Here is a 24,247-nt window from a genome sequence, read left to right as displayed (position 1 = left end):
CATTTAATAACGAAATGTTTTTTTTAGGTCTCACTACGCCGAACCAAAGACAAGCAACACTTTTGTTCCGGCACAATATTGAATTCGCAATGGATCCTTACGGCAGCTCATTGCTTTACGTTTTTCACATCACCAAAAGATATTGTCGTGCAATATAGTAGCAATGAACTTAAACCGCACTATCCCTCCCATAAGAACGTAGAGCGAATTGTCAAACATGAAGGCTATAATCCAACAGTGACAATACATGATATAGCTTTACTTAAATTGGAATCGCCTTTGCCATTTTTTATTTCTTTAGGACACGTAAACTTGCCGAAGGATACACAAACACAATATGAAAATAAAGATGTGACATTAATAGAGTGGGGTTTAAATGAGGTTAGTTCTGATATAAGTACATAAAAGAAATCTAATTTAAATATTATTAATGTATTTAAATGCACGGTTTCCAGACAATGGGTTCCCTTACATCCCGGTTAAATAAAGTCTCCTTAAAAACCATAACATTGACGAAATGTCGCTTGTCGTTGCTGTCTGTGGTACATAAAACAAATCTTTGTGCCGGATGCAATGGCAAGGGTCAGTGTTCTGGAGATTCTGGTTTTCCTTTAATGTTGAACAATCGACAAATTGGCGCAGTATCATGGAGCCTGAAACCCTGTGCTACGAAACCAGGAGTTTTTACCAATGTTTCGTATTACATAGATTGGATAAAGGAAACCATTAAAGAGTAAAACAATGTTTACATGTGAACTCCGTCATCATAAATTACATTATTGAACACCAATGGAAATATTGCTTACAAATTAAAATATCGTTTTTTTACAATCAAATAAATGCATTTAATTTTTTTTTTGTATATACATTTAACATAACGCCATAAACCTAAAAATTGCAAACGTAAAATTGCACTAAAAATTATTCTATGTTTCTTTTTTTAGCTTAACTTATTTACAAGCTTAAAGCATTCCCCCGCTGTTGTACTTCTTCATAGAGTTTTGTGTTGAGATCGCCACCTTCTCCTAGTTGTTCTTCATTCTCGTGCAATTCCAGTCTCTTCATATACGCCAAAAAGGTGGTCCACATTAAACTACAAATACTTACAACGACTACACGATGTCTTTCGGGTACCATGGCAAAGTTAATGGTTTGTACTATAGGCCATATGCAAATGCCAACCTGTAAGAAGATAATATAGATATTAATTTTTTTTCAAAATTTGTATAAAGATATTGGAAAAGCAATGTTGAACATTGCTGTGGTCAGGATTGTTTCAGTGTCAATATCAGAGGGGCAAGTAAAGAAGAATCCGACAGCTTTGCTGGCAGATGAGTACCGTCAGCCTATAACTGCACAAAAAAACAATAACAGAAGTGTTGGATCTAAATGATATGTTCATTAGGGTTATGACTTTTTGACACTTTTATCGGAAAAATGATTTCCTGAATGAACTTTTGTTTTTTAATGCCTAAAATAACATTCATTCCAAATTATTATAAACAAAGTTTTTGCACAAACCTCTATGAATTTTTTTGAAAAAAAATAAAAAAAAATCTCAAAAAATTATTTCCTGTTGTACGAAAGAATGATCTTTTGCATATTAATGACTAAAATAACTTTTATTCCATTTAAATATGTATTGAAAAAGTTCCCGCAAAAACCACTTTTAATTTTTATGATAAGAAATAAAGTTATATATGTATACTATAAAATTATATATATGTAATAAAACTATGATAAAATTGGTGAGAAACAAACGGTTATGTCATTTTGGTTATGTCGTGTGCCCCTATACCTTGTTTTCAGTTAAATAACTGCTTAGTCCCAATTTACATTAGGCGAGTTTACTTGCGGCAATTGTCAGTTTGATGAAGAGAGAGGTGAGGCATATGGTAACCCTTTGCCTCTCAACACCCTCTCTCACCAACAAACTGACAATTGCCGCAAGTAAACTCGCCTAATGTAAATTGGGACTTACAGTGACTTTAAAAAATGTTCAAAAGTTCTGGAAAACAAAAATTTTAATGACCTGTTTCTCTAAGACGATTCGAATTCAAATTCGTTCGAAATACAACCAAACTGCTGTTATTGTAAAAAAATAATTTGATTAAAAACGTAAATGAGTCAAATATTTTTCAACAAAATGAAGTTTGGTGGTAGTTCGAACAAATCTGAATTCGGGTTGTTGTAGTAAAACAGGCCATAAAAGCATGTGGTGCGGAAGCTTTTTTATCGAATCGCTTAAAATTAAGATTTCATGTAATCTTTGGTAAAAACTCATCAACATATCATACAGGGATTCGAGGTTGTAAAAAAGTCATATCCCTAATCTTCATATCCCTACAGTTGGCGACAAAAGAAGTTTTAAGTTTTAAACACAGATAAAACCAATAAATACCAAAAAAACATAATCCTTCAAGATCCTTCGATTGGAGTATGGCTAATAATAATAATAATGAAGATTACTAAAACTTTAGGACAAGAGGTGTGTGAAGATGTGTCGAATTACAAATGGAATAATTCGAATTACATATGGAATAATTCAAATTTCAAATGGAATAATTCGAATGTCAAATGAACTATTTCGAATTACAAATGGAATAATTCGAATTACAAATGGAATAAATCGAATTACAAATGGAATTCTCGAATTACAAATGAAATGTTACGAATTACACATAGAATTCTCGAATTACAATTAAAATAATTCGAATTACATCTGAAAAAGGTGTATTCCATTTGTATATATACTAAGGACGCTGAGTGGTGCGAAGACTGACTCAGGACCGGCCTCGAACCAAGGACGTGGGGATGGGTGAAAACCAAACCATTTCCAAAAACAGACATTTGGACTACCCTGTCGGACTTTTATTAACCAGTTGATAAAATGATTGATAATAGATCGATAATTATACCCTCATCCTTTAGGCTAAAGAGGGTATTTACACTTTGATACGACCAAAAATGTGCCTCATCGAAATAATGGTTTTAGACCCCAAGTATGTTTGTACGATATCCGTTTCAGACAATTTTGAGTAGATCTAGCAATGTCCGTCCGTCTGTCTGTCCGTCTGTCTGTCTGGCTGGCTGGTGCGCACGACAACTCTCGAACGGATCAATCGATTCGGTTCAAATTTTGGGTATCGAAATATTTTGTCCAGATTCGATTTAAGTTCGAAGATGGGCCATATAGGTCCACTCCTTCAGGTACCTCCCCCACAAATGTTCAGAAATTGTCGCAAAACTTGTACGCACGATAACTCTTGTAGGGAATAACCGATTTGGTCCATACTTTGCACATCGTGAAATTTCTACCAGACTTAGATGAGGTTCTAATATGAACTCAATCGGTCCACTCCTTCGGGTACCTCCCACAAAAATTTCGGAAAAGTTCAGTTTAGGACCTGATCTCGAATCGCTTTGATTTTTGTTTACGAAAGTTGTATTCGCTGTCCTCTATACGACGCTGTAAGTTTTATAAGGGGCAAGTCCATACTTCCTGAGAAAACAGCCTGAAAGTTACAAAAAACCCTATGACACCTTGTGTAGTGGTTGGAGCGCAAGATAACTCTCGAACGGATCTGTCGATTCGGTTCAAAATTTGGCCTTCGTAATATTTTATCCAAACATAGTTTAAATTCGAAGATGGGCTATATCGGTCCACTCCTTCAGGTACCTCCCCCACAAAACTTCAAAAATGTTCGGAAAAATTTTGCGCACGATAACTCTTGAATGGAGTGACCAATGAAATATATACTTTGCATATCCTAATATATCTACCAGATATAGATCAGGTTTAAATATGGACTATATTTGTCTACTCCTTCTGGTACCTCTCACACAAAATTTCGGATAAGTCCACTTTAAGACCTGTTCTCGAATCACTTTGATTTTTGTTGAAGCGATTTGCATTCGCTACCTCCATTACGACGGTAAAAGTTTTTTCAGGGGCAAGTCCATATTTCTTGGGAAAACAGCCCGAAAGGTGTAAAAAAAACCCTATGTCACCATATGTGGCGGTCTGAGAGCACGATAACTCTCGAACTTTTCAACCGATTTGGTCCAACATTTGGTCTTCGTCATATTATATCCAAACATAGTTTCATGGGCAATACCGGTCCACAACTTTCGGTACTTCTCCCCAATATTTAAAAAAAATGTCACTAAAATGCTATGACGATATCACTTGAATGGGGCAACCAATTTGGTCCAAACTTTGGATCTCCTAATATTTTATCAAAATTTAGTTTAACTTCTAAAATGGCCAATATCCGTCCTCCCTAAAGGTACCTGCCCTACAAATGTTCAACATTTATGTATTAGTTCAGTTAATTCCTAATCCACGTTTTTGTCGGCAAGTGTAAATGTCTAAAAAGGGCTACAAAATTCTGAAGAGACCTTAAATACATTCGATCTGTCCGGAGGTAAAATTTTCGCTTCACATTGGCTGAGGGTATATATCTGTCGGCAAAGCCGACTGACACTTTTTTACTTGTTCAGATGTTATTGGAAACATTTTAGTTGTAATTCGTAATATTTCATTTGTAGTTTGAGAACACCATTTGTAATTTCAATTATTCCAATTGTAAATCGAATTATTCCAATTATAATTCGAATTATTCCATTTGTAATTCGAATTATACCATTTAAAATTCGAATTATTCCAATTATAATTCGAATTATTCCATTTGTAATTCGAATAACTTTATTTGAAATTCGAAACAAAAAAATCTAGAAATTGGTTATATTGGACCAGGTATTATTTTTTTGAATTACAAATAAAATGATTCGAATTACAAGTAAAATAATGCGAATTACAAATGGAATGATCCGAATTACAAATGGAATAATTCAAATTTCAAATGGAATAATTCGAATTACAAATTTAAAAATTCGAATTAAAAATGGAATATTTCGAATTACAATAGGAATAATTTACCATTTAAATGGAATAATTCGAATTACAAATGGAATATTTCGAATTACAATCGGAATAATTCGAATTACAAACGAAATAATTCGAATTACAAATGGAATTCTCGAAATACAAATGAAATGTTACGAATTATAAATATAATTCTCGAATTACAATTAAAATAATTCGAATTACATATTTAAAAGTGTTGTCCTCCTGGAACAAACCATGGCCGTGAAAATCAGTTAGTGTAACAGTTCGTCTGAGGCCTAGGAGTTTATCTGAGGACGAACGTGAACTCTAATTGTCTCAGCGACTGCTGTAGTCGATGAACTGATCCTGCCCCTAGTATAAAACACTAAACTTATGAAACAAGTACAGTATAGAATCTGGGTCGAAACCGATAGATTAGATTAGACTTTGAAGGTAGGAGGTATTTGAGAGTGTTTCCACAGTCCCAACTGGTGTCGTACGTCGGGGATGGGTGGGTTTGTAGTTGGTCAATGCACCATCATTGTAAGTTCGACGGCAGGCAACATTTGTCCATCTCTGTGAGAGTGTGCACGCTGGTAAAATTTTGGCTGAAGGTGGTTTGCAAATTCACTTGCCTGAAATAAATCCTGATCTCGACATACTCTCTCCTATACCGATGTCCATGACTTCATATCAACCCCAATAGCCTCTAATGGAAACGAAGATCCGGAAAGATACCACTTCCAAAGTAGCATCGCAAACTAACCAAAGCCACAAAGTTTTCAGTTCTCAAAGTCTCAAAAATATCCAGCAATCGATCAATAGTTCTAGACGATCGTAGAGTGGGCATCTTTGTTATGGCTGATCCTGATAAAACAATTACCGACAATACTGCTGACCAAAGATTGTCTACTTGACATCGCGTTCTCGGGCAAAGGGAAACTTCCCAAAACATACGCAGTTCGGTAAGGATGTCGCCTATAGCGGGACCATCTTCTTCTGTGAGAAGAAGGAATCCTTGGACCTATTTTTTAGCCACAAGATATACTAAGGACGCTGAGTGGTGCGAAGACTGACTCAGGACCGGCCTCGAACTAAGGACGTGGGGATGGGTGAAAACCAAACCATTTCCAAAAAGAGACATTTGGACTAGTGAAGTAACCACACTCAAAAAACAACATACTTAACTTTATTCAGTAATCCAAATCCACTTCCTCCTCTGCTTGCTATCAAAAAACTGAAATCCGGAATGATACCGTTTCCAAGGTAGCATCGCAAACTAACCAATGTCACAAGGTATCCTACGCAGGTCGGTAGCGCAACCACTTATAGGAGAGTTACGGTAATCTGAGAGCTAAGGATACTGACTCAGGGCCGGCCTCGAGCTCTGGGCGTGCGGACTGCATGAAGACAAAACCATCTCCACAAAAAAAAGACGATGAAGAGAGTTGGTCCAGCGAAGTTATCACACTCAAAGGCCAAGAGACCCAACCCGAGTCAATACTGCAAGTCTCCTACTTCCTCTGTTGGAACAATGAATCCCTGAACTTTGAACTTGCACTTTGAGAAGGGTAATAGAGTATTGTCAGGATGGATACAACCGTTACATGTGGGTCCTACACGCATACTGGCAATATCCCAACGTATACACAAGCTCATGGAAACGAACTTTGGGTTGGATAAGATTGAGTCTCGAGACAAAACAATAGAAGGACGAACTCCAGTGGATCTGTGGTTACATCCCATCGAAGCGGCCACTTTCCTGGAACTGCAGATAGACCCTGAGCCAGATTGAACAGAAGAACGAACATACAAACATAATAATAAAAACTGTTACAACAACAAGGACGAAGGCAACAAATTTGCATCATGCAGATCAATGTGAGTCACTGTATAGCGGACGAACTTCTTCTAGGCCTCATGAAGTCTGAAGTCTAGTCCAGGATCATATTTATACAAAACAAGTAAAAAAGCGTTAAGTTCGGCCCGGCCGAACTGTTTATACCCTCCACCACGAACTGTATTGAAGTGAATACCAAAAATACCGAAAATTGGGAGATGTCGTCCTATGGGGGCTATATGAGAGCGTGGACATATACCGACAAATTTCAGGCGGAAAGTTGTATATCCTTAACGAAGATTAACTACCAAATTTCAGTCATTTCAGTAGGATATTGATGTCACAACCTTCAAAATACCGAAAATCGGGAGGTACAGTTCTATGGGGCTATATGAGGGCGTGGACATATACCGACAAATTTCAGGGGAAAGTTGTATATCCTTAACGAAGACTAACTATTAAATTTCAGCAATTTCGGTGGGATTTTGAGGTCACAACCTTCAAAATACCGAAAATCAGGAGGTACCGTTTTATGGGCGTATACTAAGGCGTGGACCTGCACTGACAAGAAGACTAAATACCAAATATATGCCATTTCTGAGGAATATTGAGTAAGTTCTATGGGGCTATGTAAAGGCGTGGGTCTGTACCAACAAATTTCATATGGAACGTTTAATACCACAAATGCGGACCAAATACCAAATTTCATCCATTTCGGGCCACAACCTTCAAATTACCGAAAATCGGTAGGATCCGTTCAATGGGGGCTATATGAATGCGTGGACCTATAACTACAAATTTCTGGGGGAAATTTTAGCCATTTCGGTATTATAATGAGGCTAAAACCTTCAAAATACCGAAAATCGTGAGATATCGTCCTATGGGGGCTATATCAAAACGTAGCACTATATACACATTTTATGGTAGAAATGTTTCTTAGCCTCTAAAAACTCAAAATACAAAGTTACAACCGATTCTTTGGTCAAATGGGACCAATACATTCAAAATATCTTAAAGTGACGCGTACTATATATGGGGCTTTATATGGGGGCTATACCAAAACGTGGACCTATATAAACAAACTTTGGTAGAAATGTTTTTTAGCCTCTGGAAATACAAAATACCAAATTACAACCGATTCGGTGGTAAAATGGGACAAATATCTTAAAAATTCCTTAAAACGACGACGCGTCACTTTGTATGGGGACTATACGAAAACATGGACCTACATAGCCCGCTTTCAATACCATGTCCGTCCGTCTGTCTGTCTGGCTGGAGCGCACGATAATACTCGAATGGATCAACCAATTTGGTCTAAAACTTGGCTATCGTAATATTTTGTCCAAACTTAGTTTAAGTTCGAATATGGGCTATATCGGTCCATTCCTTGCGGTACCTCCCCAACAAAAGTTCGAAAATGTTCGGAAAATTTGTGCGCGCCATAACCGATTTGATCCAAACTTTGCACATCGTGAAATTTCTAGAAGACTTAGATGAGGTTCCAATATGGACTCATTTCGGATAAGTTCAGATAAGGACCTGCGCTGGAATCGCTTTGATTTTTGTTGCAACAAGTTGTATTTACTGCCCCCCATACGACGGTACAAGTTTCATCAGCGGCAAGTCCATACTTCCTGAGAAAATAGCCTGAAAGATGCATTTGTCAACTCCTTCGGGTATCCATCACGAAAAATTTCGGATAAGTTCACTTTAAGGCCTGCTTCCGAATCGCTTTGATTTTTGTTGAAGCAACTTGCATTCACTGCCTCAATTACGACGGTAAAAGTTTTTTAGGGGCAAGCCCATACTTCTTGAGAAAACAGCCCGAAAGGTGTAAAAACCCCTATGGCGGGACATGTAGTGGCTGGAGAGCACCATAACTCTCAAATTGATCAACCGATTTGGTCCAAAATTTGACCTTCGTCATATTTTGTCCAAACTTCAGTTTCAGTTAGAAGATGGGCAATACCAGTCCACAGCTTCCGCTACTTCCCCAACATTTAAAAAATGTCACTAAAATTTGGTTCAAATTTAGTTAAACTTCTAAAATGGCCCATATCGGTCCTCTTCTTAGGATACCTTCCCCACATTTGTGTCCATGTGCAGTTTAGGGTCTGTTCGAAAAACCTCTGGAAATGCATACCGTGGACAAGTCAATGCTTCCTGGCATACTGATCTAAAAGTTATACGATGACCCACTGAAATGACTGGGGCGCGATATCTATCGAAAAGATATGACTCCCAAAATAAGATCCACTTAGATAATGAACTACGTTGGTCCATTACTTTAAGTACCTCCTCCGCAACACTTTTGAACTTGAATCCACATTTTTGTCGGTATATTCAAATGTCCAAAAAGTGTTTCAATTCACATGGGCTGAGGGTATATCTTTGTCGGTAAAGCCGACGGATACCTTTTTACTTGTTATTTATTTTTATTCCCAAAGCTTAGAGGCTTTGAGCTTTGTTAATATGAGCTTTGTGTTTTCTTAGCTATAACGTGTGTTTTGTCAACTGAAATCAACCCAATATCGTAATTTTGTTCCAATCATTACATACCTTAAATGTTGGCAGAAATTTATCTTTCACTTCTTGTACAGCCTCCTGCTTTGTTTTACCTTCCAGTAAAGACATACCGGCAAAGAAACTAGCACAAGCAAATGGTCCATAGGATAATTGTTCGATAGCAGCCTAAAAGAAAAGAAAAAAACACTTTAAAAATATTTTCTAATACAAAATTTACTTTCAATACTTACCTTAATAAGTCCTACACGTAATGTCATTTGTGGCCACATAGCCGATGTCAATTTCACCCATCCATACAAGGAGGGTGCCACATATAATGATCCAAAGATGCCAAATCTTAAGGCACGCATATAGTCATAGGTTTCTATGGATATCATAGATATTATATGATTATTTTCTTTATAAAATAAATTTCAATACTTACTCAGATTTTTACCCTCTAATGTTTGTTGTATTAAACTACTTGTCGGCCATAGAATGGCGTACGACAATGAACCTCTTAGCAATGGATGAGCCGAGGTAAAGGCTTTCCATTGGGTTCTTAAGACTTGTACAGTTAAAGGCATCATTTGGCTATATGGCCTGAAATAGTTATTGGTTTATTATCGGTTTATGTTTTATACGACACACTTTTATTGAAAAACAAATGCAAGTTTTTTAAACAAAATCACTTTAGTTTTAAATACGTTTATAAATGGTTTTCATAATAAGGCGTTTTATAAATAACACAATTTTTAATGGAACCGCTTCCAGTTTGTTCTTGGTTCCACATACAAATTAGTTTTAATCTCGATCAGTATAAACATACCTTCTTAATACTATATTCTAAAATCAGCCGTAAATATCAGCAATACCACAACTTGAAGAAATATTATACCGCTAGATTTCTTATCTTCGAGATATAATAAACCTACTTATATACATAAATCACTAGACGCCAATTTCAAACTTCAAATTCGAAGACATTTAATAGAGTAAACCCAAAACAGCTGTACCTCCAAACCACAATTTTATTGTATTAGACATAGAGACGCCTCTTCCTGCTGCTGCTCTATTACTTCTATGACACAACAAAAAAAAAAGAACAACAAACATTTTGATTCGTCGCCAACTGATGATGGCGTATAAAAAGTCTATTTTTAATTTTGCATCTGAAAAAAAAGAATCCAACACAAGAAACACCAAAGTTGACCGACCGACAACATTTAATTGATACAAGTTCAAGGTCTTAATTTTTCTTATGCGAAAATCAGGTCAATGTTTGCAGTACTCACTGAAATTGTTCATCACCTATTTTTACATAATACTTGCTTTTTTTATTTGAAAGAAGAAAAATCGTTTCCGTATAAAGAAAGCTATTTTTATTGTTGCTTTTCACTTTGTTTCAGTTGCGTAGGAAATTGTATTGAAAATTTGGTAATTACGAGTATTTTGCCTCCGATCTAAATGCTAGAATAGTTGAGCGTGCACTAAATTGCAATTTGTTTAGGAAATTGGAATTCTCTGTAAAAATTATATGTATTTGTACAGATGCAATTGTTGGCTGCATGCGATCGGAGGTGGCGTAATGATCTTGCTACGTCATTGATTTCATTGCAATTTAGACAAATTTAAAATAAAACTGAGAAAACAGTTGTTAGATGCACATACATATATTGCGGTAAATGCATAACGATCGCAATCACTTAGTCATTATTTTGCTACACAAAGGGACGGGGCTACCGGTGTTTGTGTTCGCGTATTTTATCACCATGAATTTCAATATATCCCGCAATGCCTGCTGCGAGCTCTTTTGATCCGTGTCGGAACAGAGAAGAACCCTGGACCATGAATATGTTCCGTTTGCCAGATCAGCACACACCACATATTAACATCGATGAGATGTAATGGATATAGGGAATGGGTGTACTTTAGAGGCTGCTCTGGCCTTAACTGCATACATGACTACTGCGATAGGAGTTATTGTGCTGCATGCTATGTCAGAACATTTTTCAGTGTGTCCCCAACGTCTGAAATGTGGCTCCTTCTGCATATACCTGACCACTAACTACCCCAATATATTGGGATATTGGGTGTTCAAAACGTCCGCGCAAGCCACAGCCTCATGACACCAGTGTACCGCCCTCATGAGGTGATGAATATTTTACCGGTCCATCAGCACGACAAGATGCTATCAGTTTTATCGCCGTGAGCATCCGTGCCAAAACACAATATAGTGGCCAGGCTTCCCCCACCCAGGAACGTCAGGAGAGATCTTCATGATCTAGAGAGAGGTTCAAGCTGCAGCATTTTTGAATCTGGGCATAGAGGAACCAGGCAACATAAATTCGATTCTACAACAACAACCCCATTTTAGGTAATTTATGCACACAGCCTTTAGGTTAACAAAATCGATTAAATGGGTTTTGATCAAAAGTATTTTTGAATGAAATCCGCTTCAGACAATTTTGAATCGATTTAGCCCCGTCCGTTCGTCTGTTTAACTGGGTGGCTGGTGCGCACGGGTTTGGTCCAAACTTTGCACCTCGTAATATTTTGTCCAATCTTAGATTAGGTTTGAAGATGGGTTAAAGTTAAAAATATGTCGCTTAATAGTGCACACAATAACTCTCGGGTATCTAACACGACGGAAATTTTTTTCTAGGCAAGTTCATACCTCTTGCTGTAATTTCCCAAAACTTCTAAAAACCTTGCCAACACCAACAAACTCGATAACTTATACCCTAGACAGACGGCAGAGTTAATTTGCATTATAAATGTCCTAATTTGAATTAATTTTTCACCCTGACAGACGATAGTATCTGCATTTATAAAACAGCTGTTTGTGTTGTTTGTTTGTACCCAGCAGACCATTTCATAAAGCTTTACAAAAGTTCGCCAAAATATGCGAACCAAATACACTTTCTACCTTTGATCTTTTCACCACGATGAAGCAAAAATAAATTAAATTTATTCGTGATATTTTTGAGTCTTTTTAATATTATAAAAATGCTGCAAAACTTAAAAAAACAATTGAGGAAGATATAATTTTCGATAGAATTGGTATGGTGGGTAATGAAATTTTTTCTGAAAATAAAAATTTAAAAAAGAGATTTGTTAGAAGGCGTGAAAAACGATTAGCTGCTATTCTACTCGCGAAAGACCACTACTTATTTTGAAGAAACGCGAAAATTGCTGATTTGCTTTCCCTTTTTATTTTCTTAAACATGGAAATTTGACAAAAGACAATTGATTTTCAACAGCATTGCCATATTGAAATTGCTAAATTCAGTTTAAATTTCCTTTGATTTTGTGCATTAAGAATGGGGATAATGCACGAATTAATTTGAATTAAGGCAGTTAATTTGCATTAAAAATGTCCTAATTTGAATTAATTTTTCACCCTGACAGACGATAGTATCTGCATTTATGAAACAGCTGTTTGTGTTGTTTGTTTGTACCCAGCAGACCATTTCATAAAGCTTTACAAAAGTTCGCCAAAATATGCGAACCAAATACACTTTCTACCTTTGATCTTTTCACCACGATGAAGCGAAAATAAATTTAACTTATTCGCGATATTATTGAGTCTTTTTAATATTATAAAAATATTGCAAACTTTTAAAAAACATTTGAGGAAGATATAATTTTCGATAGAATTGGTATGGTGGGTAATGAAATTTTTTGTGAAAATAAAAATTTGTAAAAGAGATTTGTTAGAAGGCGTGAAAAACGATTAGCTGCTATTCTACTCGCTAAAGACCACTACTTATTTTGAAGAAACGCAAAAATTGCTGATTTGCTTTCCCTTTTTATTTTCTTAAACATGGAAATTTGACAAAAGACAAATGATTTTCAACAGCATTGCCATATTGAAATTGCTAAATTCAGTTTAAATTTCCTTTGATTTTGTGCATTAAGAATGTGGATAATGCACGAATTAATTTGAATTAAGGCAGTTAATGCAAATTAACGCTGCCGTCTGTCTAGGGTATAAGGTACTAGTCGAAGGTCACACTAGAGTGTTTCATTGAAACAATTTCATGAAAACAAGGGTTCCTAGGTCGAGTTTCACAGTAGAGTGATATCATAAGGTTGCTGTAGTGGGGAACCCGATCTATAAATACCTACAAGTTTCAATAAAACAACTCTAGTGTGACCTTCGACTTACGAATTGAGTATACGATTTAGCCTCCACCTCCGCAAACGTTTTAGACCACTCCTCGGATCGTGTTTAATAGTTGTTAGTTTTTGTGATAATTACTAAAACATTTTTTGCTAGATGAAGCCAATATTTCCTGAGATATGGGTCCGAAATTTTTCAATATGTATAGAATGACCGTTCAAACGTTGTTAAAGTTGGAAGATAGACCATATCGGTCCACGTTTTGGTATGGCTCCAACATAACGAAAATTTCGGATTTCACATATTTTGAGACTTTAACGACATTTTCCATGCGAAATAGGTGTAATTTTACATTTTGATTTCACTATATAACGCAACGTACCTATATGTCAATTAGAAGGTTTAAGTCACTGTTCCCCCATTTTGAGTTCTCTGGAAGTTTTTAACCACATCTTGATTAGCTTTAAACTGAAATCAGCTTTAATATGTATGTCCCTTTCCAATAAACATAATTAGTAGACATTTAAACGTGTTATATTTGAAAGGGAGCCCTGCAAACATTTCTCAAAATTGTGGAAGATTGTTCGCTCAGATTAATCTTCTGTGATTCCCAACGGCGATCATTGGACGATTTTTTTCTTAGATTTTTCAAATGATCGCCCTAGAGAATAACAGAATACTCTTCTGGAAGAGCAACAGAGGATTGTCACTGACATTTTTGATTTGGTTGTATATAATTCTCATATACACTTTCGACAGGACTTTGATATAAATGTCACGGATAATATTATGAGAATTGACGAACACAACGCATGACCAGGTTTTGCCGAGTTTAACTAGAAAGACAACAACGTGAATGAGGAAACAAGTATAACTAACCACCAGTAACATAAGGAATAATTAAAAATCATAACAAGAAAGAAAACAAAAGGGCGCAATAAAACTCTCAAAGACAACAAATGAAAAAAACCCAAAGAATACTTCTATTCTTTTTTACTTCGTACTTTATATTTTAATCTTCTTAAGATCTTCCTAATGATTAATCTGCGATTCTTCCTCGGGATTCGCCTCCTAGACATAGTTACTTTATGTCGAGAATTCGCAGAAGATCTTTAAGTGTGCTCTTCCGCGATTGAATTGATCTTCCCCGCGAATCCCAGATTATCGTTAAGCGATTGCAAATTGAAAAAAAAATGTTTGCAGGGAAAAGTCAAGTTCAGCATAACCCCTAATTATCTTATCTTAATTCAAAACATTAAATATGTAAGCATGAATGTGTTTACATTTTATTTTGTTTTGGACATAGACAGTGGAAACGCACAATGTGTTTAAAATCTAAACAATTATTTTTTTAAATGTACTTCCTATTTCAAAATTTTATTTATGTACTAGGAGACCCGACGAACTTCGTCTCGCAGTTTGTTAGGTACAGAACTTGATGGATTTGATTCAAACCTATAATACTATTATTGCTATCACCTTGTTCAGTGGCAAATATTTCTTTGTTTTGAACTGTTTAGGATGATCTTTGAAGCAGATGTACATTAGATAATTGTACTTTCGACAATTGTCACTTTGGCGAAGAGAGAAGTTACTGAGAGGCAAAGTGTTTCCGTTTTCTTCGACTCTCTCTCTACTATAAACTGACAATATCTGCGAGAAAATTAGCAACAATAAATCTGGACCAAGATATATTTTTTAAGCAAATAACACATTTTGCGATTTAAATAAAAATATTCGGTAGCATAGTTGAAGCAAAATAATATCATAACGCCCCTATCGTTTCATAATCGATGGTTTTCTACAATTCTTGTTTTCACCACTGAACACGATATTTCACTCAAGTAATTGAATTCGTAGGAAGGAATGCGATAGTAGGAATTTGAATTTAATGCTGAATATAGTGCTCATTTAAATTAGCGTTTTAATCAATTAACCTATTTTGAGCAGAAAGATCCGATCGTTATCAGTTAACCACCTTCGTCAGCTTTTTTCTGACTTCTCTGTTTAACGTGATCTCCCGAATTCTGCTTGCATTGCAAGTTCAGAATTAGATGCAATGGCTCTGGTAACACGGACAAATGCGCTAATTGAATTTTGACTGACACTGTACTATCCAATACTTGGTACATTGATCCTTGTTAGCAGAGCTATTATATTAGTTGCCGTTCTCTGTGTGTTTCAGATGCTTGAAGTCTTGTCACACTAACACGTGACTGTTGTCGATTCCTTGGTAACCCTATATTTAATTTTCGACCAAAAAAATCTCCAGTACCTTCGATTTCTTTTTTTTTTCTTTCCAATTTTGAATATCATCATTTTTCGATGCACATACATACAGCCTTCCAGCTCTGCGGGAACTAAACTGATTGAATTCATACACCTTTTCAGTGCGGATATCATGTTTTAGTATCATGACAGGATCTGAACAGTATCAATATATATCTGCTACAGCGTAAATTTTATACCGGATAAATCGGAAGTTGATCTTTTGAAGATGTTTTTACATACAGTTTAAAAGTATACATGTATGCCACAACCTCGCTTCCAATGAAATTACCTCGGAGCTCTTGATTTTTCAAATAACCCACAAATTTTGTGGATTTGTACTTTTTTCCTCAAAACTGTGGAAACCACTTTCGTCGTTATCATCTTCATCTTTTCAGTCGGCATCTGACCGAAACCACCACTAATCTTTACAAACTCTAAACTAAGCCCTCTCCTTTTAACCATTTTTCGCTAGTAATTTCCTAAAAAGACGCTTGAAAATAAATGAAAATCGATTTGATTGTGAATAAAAAATTCTATACAACTTTCAAAAATTTACAAACAATGGACCCCCACAGTTGGTGCATATACAATTTTCGCCAAAAACTGTCCAAATAAGTGTCAAGGTATACTCCAAACGCGAATCTCGATAGAAATTTGTGAAAAAGTTGACTTTCATGAAAAAATTTTTTTGCAAATTTTCGCGATTTTTTTAGGTTTTATCCTTTTCTGCCATGAGACCATTCCGAATTGGTGCAAATTGTCAAAATCTGTTCAGCCGTTCTTGAGTTATAAGCGTAGTAACTAACATCATCCTTTTTTATATATATAGATATATATTTATTTTCTTTTTGTATAACAAATAAAAACAACAAATTATCTGCAGACTCACATAATTTAATTTCTACACAGATGACTAGTCAAATTAACAAAAGACGTATTGTTTCTTTTTTATCTCGTGAAATTAGACGTCATAAAAAACAGTCTGTTAAAAGATTAGATATTTGGCACAACATCAAGATTTTCAAAAATATGCAAAATGTTAGCAATTACAAAAAAATCATGTCAGTATACATCCATAATATGGTGAACATTTAGAGGAATATGGCAACACTTTGCCCGGAAATATAATGTCGACCTTGACTGTTTAGTGGGCGCAACGGAAGTATTATTCCTTGCGAGTATGTGTGTTGTAGTATTTGTATTTGTGTATTTTCTTGGCGTTCAACATTTCATTCAAACAAGTGCAGTGATGCAAATGTAGATTGTTAAGAAAAATCGCAAATTTCAGTTCATTATGAGGGAGAATTTTACTTGATCTAGCTATTAGCTGAAATTAAATATTTTGAAACGTTTCGTTAGAAATCATTTGAATATAGTAGAACTCCGATAATTCATAATTCAAAGACCAAATTGCGGGATTTCGATTTAACGCGGTTAGTATTTAAAAATACGAATTAACGGAGTTGTAAACAGTTTCAATATAACACGAGGTCTGATCAAAAAATAACCTATATAGCGTGATCAAAAATAACAGTATTTATTTATTCATCAATAAGTATCTCGTCCGTTTTAAAGTAATCCCCCTCAGTTATAATTAGACAGTGGAATGCTATACAAATGCATATATGGTTAGGATGGTTGTAGAGAAAATCTGATTAGACAGAAACTCGTTTTATTACAAAATAAAAGGAATTAGGTCCAGAAATTTTTGCATATTTTGCATATCGTGCATATTTTGACATATTTGCATAAAATGAGCATATGCAAAACCATATGCAAAAATATATAGAAAGATTTGTGGTCTAAAAATCCCACCGAAATGGCTGAAATGTGGTATTAAGTCTTCCTTAGGGGTATGAAACTTTACACCTGAAATTTGTCAGTATAGGTCCACTTCTTCATATAGCCCCATATAACGGTACCTCCCGATTTTCGATATTTTGAAGGTTGTGGCCTCAACATCACAACTAAATGGCTGACATTTTGTATAAAGTCTTCGTTGGGAGTATACAAGTTTCCACCTGAAATTTGTCAGTATAGGTCCACGCCTTCATATAGACCCCATAAACGGTAACTCCCGATTTTCGGTATTTCAAAGGTTTTGGCCTCAATATCCCTCCGAAATGGGTGGAATTTGGTATTGACTCTTCGTTGTGGATATAAAACTTTCCAACTGAAATTTGTAAGTATAGGTCCACGTCTTCATATAGCCCCCATAGAACGGTATCACCCTATTTTCGGTATTTTGAAAGTTGTAGCCTCAATATCCTACCGAAATGACTGAAATTTGGTATTTAGTCTTCGTTGGGGGTATAAAACTTTCCACCTGAAATTTCTCGGTATAGGTTTACGTCTTCATGTAGCCCCCATAAAACGGTACCTCCGGATTTCTGGTATTTTGAAGGTTGTGGCCTCAATATCCCACCGAAATGGCTAAAATTTGGTATTTAGTCTTCGTTGGGGGTATAAAACTTTCCACCTGAAATTTCTCGATATGGGTCCACGCCTTAATATAGTCCCCATAGAACGGTACCTCCGGATTTCTGGTATTTTGACGGTTGTGGTCTCAATATCCCTCCGAAATGGCTAAAATTTGGCATTAAGTCTTCCTTGGGGGTATAAAACTTTCCACCTGAAATTTGTCGGAATAGGTCAACGTCTTCATATAGCCCCATAGTACGCTACCTCCCGACTGCCGGTGTTTTGAAGGTTGTGGCCTCAATATCCCGCCAAAATGGTTGAAATTTGGTATTAAGTCTTCCTTGGGGGGTAAACAACTTTCCACCTTAAATTTGTCGGTTTAGGTTCAGGCCTTCATATAGCTCCCATAGAACGATACCTCCCGATTTTCGGTATTATGAAGGTTGAGACTGTGGTAATACATTTTTTTTTGACTTCTTTGAAAATAATTTTAAACAGAAAAATTGTACATACAAACATAAAAAAGCATAAGAAAATATGTAAAATGCATACATTTTGCATATGCCAAAATTTATTCATTTTGCATGATTTTTCATATGTCATATGTTTCGATTGCAATTTAATCAGAAGCCAAAAATAAGCCCAGTCCCAAAATTTGACATGAATCGGACCAATCGGGTTGCATAAAATTCCGCTGTCTAGTTATAATAGACTTATGACAGTGTTTTTTCCACTCCCCGAAACACTTCTGAAACGCGCTTTTCTGATGTAGCCAACAGTTCCTATTTCAATTTTTCTTTTATCACTACAATTGTAGCAAAACTCTTTCCTTTCATCTGTGTTTTCAGTTTTGGGGAAAGGAAAAAGTCAGCAGGGGCCAAGTCCGGTGAATGCGGTGGGTGAGGAATGATAACGGTATTGTTTTTGGCCGAAAACATATGGCAAGGATTCATGATGCACCACGCCATTGCAGTCGAAAAGAAACAGTGAACAAAGCCTTCACATTTGACCGAACTTGTCGTGCTTTTTCGGCCATCCTTAAAACGGTGCTACCACAATTGAACTTGCGTTCGACTCATAGTAGACCCGACAAACGACGCAGTCAATATTTCAGCAGGCTATCCTTGTGGCCCCCACAATGGTCCCACTTGTATGTAAAGGTGCGACAAAAATATTTATAATCGTCGGATCAATCTGATTTTTTCAGTATATGCTAAAAATAAGTGAAAAATATTTTAGCCAAAAAATCATCAATATGTGTCCAGTTTTTCCTACAGCCCTCATGTAGCGGTACCACCCGATTTCAGGTATTTTGAAGCTTCTATCTACATTTTCGGCCAGAATTGGCTGTAATTTGCCATTTAGAGTTCCCAATGATCAAAAAACTTCTGCGCCAAAAATTGTGGTCTTAAGTCCAGTTTTCGTTATAGCCCTCATATTATGGTACCTCCCTATTTCAGTTATTTTGAGGTTTTTATCTACATTTCCTGTTCGAATTGGTTGTAATTTGCTATTTGCAGTTCTTAGTGGTCAAACAACGTCTCCGAATTGTATCGTGGACAGGAAAGGAAACAAATTATTCCATTTGAGGTCAGAATATTTCATGGTAGGGGATATAATAAAGTTCGGTGCGACCGAACATAAAGTTTTTTCTTGTTTTTCATATTATATGAGTGTAAAAAAACACTCATAAGTAGATTCCAAAACAAAAATCTCTAAATCTTTAAAGAAAAACCAAAACAAACAATTAAAACACAAAACAAGGAAGAAACTGAGAATACACTAATACGGCATATTCACTGAAACTACCAGAGGCATCGTCAGTATTTTTAATGTCACACACGGAAATGCAAATATATGCATCTGGAACCAATTTTTTTTGTAAACTTGACACTATTTCGAACATTCTTCAAAAAATTTGGAGAGTGGTGAAGGACGGCGAAATTAGTAAAACTCAAATTAAATTTTTGGGACTTGGAAAAACAAATTCACAAAAAAGTATTATATAAAATGTGATTCCAGCACATTTTATGTGAATAATTTGTACAAATTTTTATGTAAAAGTAATCAGAAAACCTTGTACTAAAACTTCCATTTCGAAAAAATTAATTTTTCCTTTCAATTTTGAGTTACTTGCCTTGTAAGAAGTCACAACCTTACTGATGTTTTTAAAGTTTTTAAGAGATCATACGTAAATGTCAACTTCTTCTGTATTGGTTTGTTAAATACCGTTACAAAAACAGTGATGGAATATTAAAATATGATATGTTTAGAGACTATTTGCTGAATTGTCGCAGAGATTTGCTGATATCGATTTTTCGATTTTTGTCCAGGTTGGGACCAGTGTGCATGTTTTGGAAAGAACATATGAGCATTGTCAGTAAAGATATTCTGCTCCTGCTGGGAATAGGAGGAAGTGTTTCGTACAAAATTGCATAAATGATAGAAAACTATGAAAAGTTCGTCCCGGCCCAACTTAGCGCCGTTCTTACTTTCTCTTTAAAGAGAAGAGAACATTTGGCAACTCTGTGATGTTGGGAAATGCATTTTGAGGTAAAATGTGCAAACGTGGTTAAAATGGTAAAAACTCTTTAGTTCTGAACAACGCTTATATATATCTCTCTGATTTGTCATTTGGATATGGTGTTTCCAATTGGAGAAGCAGTTTGATATTGTACACTAACTAATATTTTGCCCTCATTCTTAAATAATCTATTAGAGTTTTCTACCTATTTTATGCAGGTGTATTTGATTTAAGCGGTTTTTACATATTTATGCATAGCAACTCTCACTTATTTGCCCATATCTAATTCCTTCTGCACGGCAAAATTTTATTTTTCATTTGTTTTCTGTTTTTTTTTTTTTTTTGTTCTTTACATTGCTTACAGACGAGAATAGAGAGCGTTCTATTCGAAAAAGTACATGCGTACTGCCATATCACTTTGATGCATTTAAATTTCTATATGATTCACACCATGTGTAATTATGGTCTGTAACAAGTAAAAAAGTGTCAGTCGGCTTTGCTGACAGACGTATACCCTCAGCCAATGGGAATTGAAACTTTCATCTACGGACAGATAGAATGTATTTAGCGTCTCTTCAGAATTTTTGTGGCCCTTTTACAACATTTGAACTTGCCGACAAAAATGTGGATTAGGAAAATGTGGATGGGGGAGGTACCCTTAGGGAGGACCGATATGGGCCATTTTAGAAGTTAAACTAAATTTTGGCAAACTATTAGGAGATCCAAAGTTTGGACCATATTGGTTGCGCCATTCAAGTGACATCGTCCTAACATTTTAGTGACATTTTTTAAATATTGAGAAGAAGTACCGGAAGTTGGGGCCGGTATTACCCCATGAAACTAAGTTTGGATAAAATATGACGAAGACCAAATGTAGAACAACTCAGTAGAACAGTTCGAGAGCCGCATGTAGTGACATAGGGCTTTTTACACCTTTCGGGATGTTTTCCCAAGAAATATGGACTTTTACCGTCGTAATGGAGGTAGCGAATGCAAATCGCTTCAACAAAAATCAAAGTGATTCGAGAGCAGGTCTTAAAGAGAACTTATCTGAAATTTTGTGTTGGAGGTAACCAAAGGAGTGGACAGATATAGTCCATATTCGAACCTGATATACATCTGGTAGATATATTAGGATGTGCAGAGTATGGATTACATCAGTCACTCCCTTCAAGAGTTATCGTGCGCATATTTTTTCCGAAGATTTTTGAATTTTTGTGAGGGAGGTACTTGACGGAGTGTACCGACATGATTTATCTTCGAATTTAAACTATGTTTGGACAAAATATTACGAAGGCCAAATTTTGACGCTCCAACCACTACACACGGTGTCATAGGGGTTTTTTTGGCACCTTTCAGGCTATTTTCTCAAGAAGTATGGACTTGCCCCTTATGAAACTTGTACCGTCGTATGGGGGACAGCGAATACAAGTTGCTACAACAAACATCAAAGCGATTCGAAAGCAGGTCCTAAAGTGAACTTTTCCGAAATTTTGTGTAGGAGGTACCCGAAGGAGTGGACCGATTGAGTCCATATTTAAACTTCATCTAAGACTGATAGAACTTTCACGATGTACAAAGTGTGGGCCAAATCGGTTACTCCCTTCAAGAGTTATCGTGCGCACAAATTTTCCGAGAATTTTCGAACTTTTGAGGGGGAGGTACCGGAACGAGTGGACCGATATAACCTATCTTCGAACTTAAACTAAGTTTGGGCAAAATATTACGAAAGCCAAATTTTGAACCGAATCGGTTGCTCCGTTCGAGAGTTATCGTGCGCACCAGCCAGACAGACGGACGGACATGGCTAAATCCACTCCAAATTGTCTGAAACACATTTCGTCCAAACATACTTGGGGTCTAAAACCATTATTTCGATGAGGCACATTTTGCCCGTATGAAAGTGTATATACCCTCGTTGGCATAAATGCTGAGGGTATAAAAAATGAAGTCGTTATGCAAAATACAGTCAGTGTAAAAACAGCTTTACTAAATACAGTAAAATGTAAACTCATTCTTTGCGATATGTTTCTCACTAGGTTACGGAATTTCACATTTCATGGGAATTTGCAAAAAATAACACATTAACAACATTGGAGAAATACGTCACAGCAACCAACAGTCGTCGAATTTTGTACCACGCGCTCACATGTGACATCAGCTGTTTGATTCAATGAACGCACACACGACAAACTCACAGTGAAAGAATGAAAGCAACAAAAATTTCCGTAAATATTAGCTTTTTTATCAAAGCAGAGCGTCGTTGTTAGAACTTGTTGTTGTAATTTAGTCTAGTTTGTTGTTGTATGTAAGTATCTGGTTGCTATGTTTACATTTGTTGCCAAGAGCAGCAGTGGAAGTAAAAGCACAATAATGATTGATTGATTGACTGACTATTGACTGTCTGATGTTTTGGATAGCGAATATTGTATCATTTTTTCACTGGGCAATGTTTTTGTTATTACGGAAATTTCTTTAAGCGAGACGCCAGAACACATTTGTTAGATAATGATCACTTGTTATTCAATTATTAAAATTATTTAACTTGGTTTGCATTTGGGTTTTCAAGTGATTTTGTGTAAAAATTGCATTTGTTTCATTCACTTTATTTCATTTAATAAAACTTACAATTAAATTAAATTTGTAAACAATCTGTTAGAAATTCTTCTTCTTTTGAACTTTTCAATTAAATAACTCTTTTTGTCGTATTTTATCACATTATTATCAAAAATGATGGCGGGTGTGTGTGGAAAAATCCGCTTCTTTCCTAAGCGGCCAAACACAAATTTCGCACTAATAAACATGACAAGTATTCTCAACGAACTTGAAAAAAAAAATAAATCTGACAAAATTAATCACTGAAAGCTCTTCAATTTATGGGAGAAAAGTTTAGGCGAAAGCCTTGAACAGTTTGAAAAGCTCTGGTAAAGATATATTGCTTTTAAATTGCTTTTATAAAATAAACGGAAATCATGCCGTTACATTCTTTAAATTGAAATCTAATATTAGTTCGTTTGGAAATAGTCTAAAATGATTGAAGAGACAACAGTAAAGTTCTCAAATGATAACAAGTAAAAAGTCGTTAAGTTCGGCCGGGCCGAACTATTTATACCCTCCATCCAAAGAACGTAGAGTAAATACTTCAACTCAACAACAATGTAATGTTAGGGTCACCGGTAAAAGTAAACAAAACAAGGAAATGTCTATAAATTATTGGAATTTATAAAACTAATATTTTTTTACATTTGATTGAATATTTTGAAAAACATGAATGAAAACTTTTTACACTTTCAATTTGAAAGTATTCATATCATTCCACTAAATGGATAATTTTACGCAGAAAATAGAATTCTTGCAAAATGTTTGGGGTCGCTAGAAATTCATTGAAAAAGGAGAAGCTGTTTCAAAATTTTGTTTTTGAAATCAAAGAAGCACATGTTTATTAGGGCTTTAATTTTTTGAAATTTAACAAAATACCACACTTATTAACACATATTGTACTGCTTCTATAAGCGGTGTTATACCCCGGTTACACTTAACCGGATTAACCCTTATGAAGTGGATTAACCCGGCAAAAAAGAGGTAGAGGTTGCATATCATTGAAGTAATCTTTACGGGAAATAGTTTCTTTTCGAATGATATATTTTTTTTTCTTCAAAAAATATATAT

At 35.7% G+C, this 24,247-nt stretch overlaps 2 protein-coding genes across 4 annotated transcripts in view; both read right to left on the bottom strand.

Moving 5' to 3' along the window:
* LOC141398756 (uncharacterized) overlaps nucleotides 1-10,707 on the bottom strand; it is a 57,271-nt gene extending 46,564 nt beyond the window's left edge. Inside the window, exon 1 of one of the 2 annotated variants that reach the window (XM_073976387.1) lies at nucleotides 10,569-10,707. The gene's annotated coding sequence lies outside the window, so the exon portion shown is untranslated. Of the gene's footprint in view, nucleotides 1-10,547 lie in introns of both variants that reach the window. The other variant, XM_073976389.1, reaches the window with a different exon arrangement.
* LOC141398755 (mpv17-like protein) lies at nucleotides 821-23,387 on the bottom strand. Of its 2 annotated transcripts, none has more exons than XM_073976383.1 (5): nucleotides 23,207-23,387; nucleotides 9,682-9,839; nucleotides 9,488-9,621; nucleotides 9,291-9,422; nucleotides 821-1,182 (listed from the first exon to the last, which is right to left on the bottom strand). In XM_073976383.1, exons 2-5 carry the CDS (start codon nucleotides 9,824-9,826, stop codon nucleotides 955-957), a joined length of 639 nt encoding a protein of 212 aa, XP_073832484.1. In that variant the 5' UTR covers nucleotides 9,827-9,839; nucleotides 23,207-23,387; the 3' UTR covers nucleotides 821-954. The 2 variants fall into 2 exon arrangements, with proteins under 2 accessions (XP_073832484.1, XP_073832485.1); XM_073976384.1 differs by lacking the exon at nucleotides 23,207-23,387 and adding an exon at nucleotides 10,569-10,706.
* Nucleotides 23,388-24,247: the final 860 nt, after the last annotated feature.

Source organism: Musca autumnalis, unplaced genomic scaffold, assembly GCF_047663935.1.
Source record: "Musca autumnalis isolate F117 unplaced genomic scaffold, ASM4766393v1 scaffold_3, whole genome shotgun sequence".
Taxonomy (NCBI): Eukaryota; Metazoa; Arthropoda; class Insecta; order Diptera; family Muscidae; genus Musca; species Musca autumnalis.
Note: the sequence above shows the minus strand (reverse complement) of the source record. Positions and strands in the feature narration are given on the sequence as shown.